General features: G+C 38.9%; 1 protein-coding gene across 1 annotated transcript; it reads left to right on the top strand.

Annotated features, from left to right (window-relative positions):
- The first annotated feature begins 2,730 nt into the window (after positions 1-2,730).
- LOC122736603 (40S ribosomal protein S27-like) lies at positions 2,731-2,985 on the top strand. Its single transcript, XM_043978940.1, has one exon. It carries the CDS (start codon positions 2,731-2,733, stop codon positions 2,983-2,985), a length of 255 nt encoding a protein of 84 aa, XP_043834875.1.
- Positions 2,986-3,433: the final 448 nt, after the last annotated feature.

Genomic DNA, 3,433 nt, shown 5'->3' with positions numbered 1-3,433 from the left:
AGATAAAATTTTTTTATTAAATAATTACAAAGTAATTTGGTTAGGAGAAGTTATCAGCATGGGAGATCAGAAAGGACCTCATGTAGTATTCGATACTTAGGAATAGTTTTGAAAGAGAATGAAGATCCTAAGAGATGGAGGTGAAGAGGGAATGGATTCCAGCCAATGCAGAATACAGGCAGAATCCATCAATCCTTAAGTATTCATGAAGTACCTATAATGTACCTGATATTGTGCTAGATACTTGGGATTCAAATACAATTAAATGATCTCTACTTACAATGAGCTTTCATTCCATTAGAAGAGCCAAAAAGCACATATTAAAATGCATGCAGGGGCAGCTAAGTGGCGCAGTGGATAGAGCACCGGCCCTGGATTCAGGAGGACCTGAGTTCAAATCCGGCCTCAGACACTTAACACTTACTAGCTGTGTGACCCTGGGCAAGTCGCTTAACCCCAATTGCCTCACTAAAAAAAACAAAAACAAAAACAAAAATGCATGCAGCATAAATATGAAGGTAATAAGTATGTCTGTATAATACAAACACACAGTAGTTAAATATGGTATTATGGGAAGGAGGGCACGAGCAGTTAGGTAGGGAATCAAGAAAGGCTTCATGTAGAAGGTGGTATTTGCATCAGATCTTATAGGAAAAGAGGGACTCTATAAGGCAGAATTAAAGAATAAATGCATTATAGGCATAAGAGACAACCAATGCACAGGCAAAATAATGGCAGGTGGATTGTCATGAATAAGAAACAAAGAGAAAGGAGGACAGTTAGCTGAATGGAAGCGTGTGAAAGGAGAAATGTCACTCAATCCCTAATGATGCCACCTCCTCCTTCCAAAGAGTCTGAAGAGGTAGGGTGGGGCAAAGTTGTTTAGGACTTTAAGAGATAAACAGATGAGTTTATATTGTATCCTAAAGACAATAGTAAGCCACTAGAGTTGATTGAGTAGGGGAATCACATGGTCAGGTCTGCACTTAAGGAAAATTACTTTGGCAGCAGTGTATAGGAAGGACTCAAGCAGTGAGAGACTTCTGTCAGGGGATCAATTAGGAAGCTGCTGCAATAATCTAAGCAAGAGGTGATGAGAGCTTGAACTAAGGTGGTAGCTGTGTGAGTGAAGAGAAAGGGTGAAATAAGAGAGATATTATGAAGGTAGAAACAAGATTTGGCAACTTATTGGATATGTGGAGTGAAGGATAAATGAGAATGCAAAGATAATTTTGAAGTTATGAACTTTAGACACTGGAAGGATGGTAGTACTTCCAACAAAAAGGGGAGGAAAAGAGGAAAGGGTTTGGGGGGAGGGGGGAATAATGAGTCAAGTTATAGAAATATTAAGTTAAAGATGTCTCCAGGATGTCCAATTTGAAATATATAATGGGAAATTGTGATACATTATTAGGGATTGTGTGGTTCTGGTCAAGAATGGAAGACTTTAGGAGCACCAGTGGCATTTTAATTACCACTGCCAATTGAAAGGGGGGTGAAAGTTAAGGGAACAAACATAGGTTTGAAATATAGTTCCGTAGCTATCAGAATGTGGGACCTGTATCAAATTGTACTATGAGTTAGGATGATCCCTAAATATTAAGAGGACTCCAGACTTAATTGTTCACCTATGTCTTAAGGGGAAAAAAGTTACCTTTATTCTCTGTGATATTACCCATTCAATATGAGAAGCCTTAATCACTATAACCTAAGGTAAATAGAAGAGTTAGAGGGTAGACGTGTCAACTCCGTGTTCTATGCCTGAGTAAGGGGTGGATGGTTGGTGATAGTTTGGAAGAATAAAGATACTGGTTTGGTTTCCAGGTTTGAGAGAGAAGACACATTATTTCAGACTCTTTTTAGGTCCTTGAAGGGAGAGAAAGAATAAGGGAAGAATCTGACATGTGGAGAATGTGAGAAAATAATGGGATATGGCAGCTACTCAAAGGCCCACCTAGAGATTAATCTAAACTGACTGAATTAAGTGAGAGTGATTAACTTTGCTGATTAGTCTACTTCAAGTTAATTAGATTGTAACCACACCTGGCTAGCCCTTAGAAGGTATTGTTGAGGGGTTACCCATCAATTGGGGAATGGCTGAACAAGTTGTGGTATATAAATGTAATGGAATTCTATTGTGCTGTAAGAAACAATGAGCAGGAGGAGTTCAGAGAAACCTGGAAAGACTTGCATGAACTGATGATGAGTGAGATAAGCAGAACCAGAAGAACATTGTACACAGTATCATCAACATTGTGTGTTGATCAACTGTGATGGACTAGATTCTTCTCACCAGTGCAATGGTGCAGAAGAGTTCCAGGGGACTCATGAAGGAAGGGGATCTCCAAATCCAGAAAAAAAAAGAACTGTGGAGTATAGATGCTGATTGAACCATACTATTTTTCTTTTGTTTTTGGTGCTGTTGTTTTTCTATTTTGAGGTTTTTCCTCATTGATCTGATTCTTCTCCTATAACATGACTAATGCAGAAATATGTTTAATGTTATTATATATATATATATATAAACCTATTTCTGATTACCTGCTGTCTAGGGGAGGGGGGAGGGAGGGGAGGGAGTGTGGGAGAAAAATCTGTAATTGGAAAACTTGTATAAACAAATGCTGAGAACTATCTTTACATGTAACTGGAAAAAAACAATAGAATACTTTTTGTCAGAAAAAAGAAGGTATTGTTCTCTTTTTCCAGCGGTGAAGATCTCCCTGTGCCAACATGTCTCTTGCGAAAGATCTCCTGCACCTGTCTCCCAAGGAGGAGAAGTGGAAACACAAGAAGAAGCATCTGGTACAGAGTCCAAACTCATATTTCATGGATTTAAAATGTCTGGGCTGCTATAAAATCACCACTGTCTTCAGCCATGCACAAATGGTGGTTCTCTGTGTCGGATGCTCCACTGTACTTTGTCAGCCTACAGGAGGAAAGGCAAGAGTTACAGAAGGATGTTCCTTCAGAAGGAAGCAGCACTAATGACTGATTCAAGATGAATGAGGAAGTATAAAGAATAAAACAAATTTGGTACAGTTTAAAAGAAGGTATTGTTCTCAAAAGCTAAGAACTTTGAACTCAATTCAAGGCCACCTTCAAGTCCAGTGAACCAATGGATTTGGATGACACCTACCAATCAGCTTGAAGCAGTGTGTAAGGACCACCTCTGCTCCAGACCTATAAAAAGCTTCCACACTCAGTTTGAGAGGAGTTCATGGTTGAAGCAGGCTCGTGGTGGAGGACTTTAGGAAGAACCAGACCAAGCTGGAACTCCAGGCTAGATAGGCCTTTTCTTAACTCCATTTATTCTTTTTTTTTTCTAATACTTAGTATGCTTTAATAAATGCTTAATGCCCAAAGACTGGGGCTAAAGCTTCTAATTTAAGGTGACCATACATTAGATTTTTTAGACATGACACTTAGATTTTAA

This window comes from Dromiciops gliroides, chromosome 1, assembly GCF_019393635.1.
Source record: "Dromiciops gliroides isolate mDroGli1 chromosome 1, mDroGli1.pri, whole genome shotgun sequence".
NCBI lineage: Eukaryota > Metazoa > Chordata > Mammalia > Microbiotheria > Microbiotheriidae > Dromiciops > Dromiciops gliroides.
The sequence above is the reverse complement of the archived record's forward strand: the minus strand, read 5'-3'. Positions and strand labels throughout refer to the sequence as shown.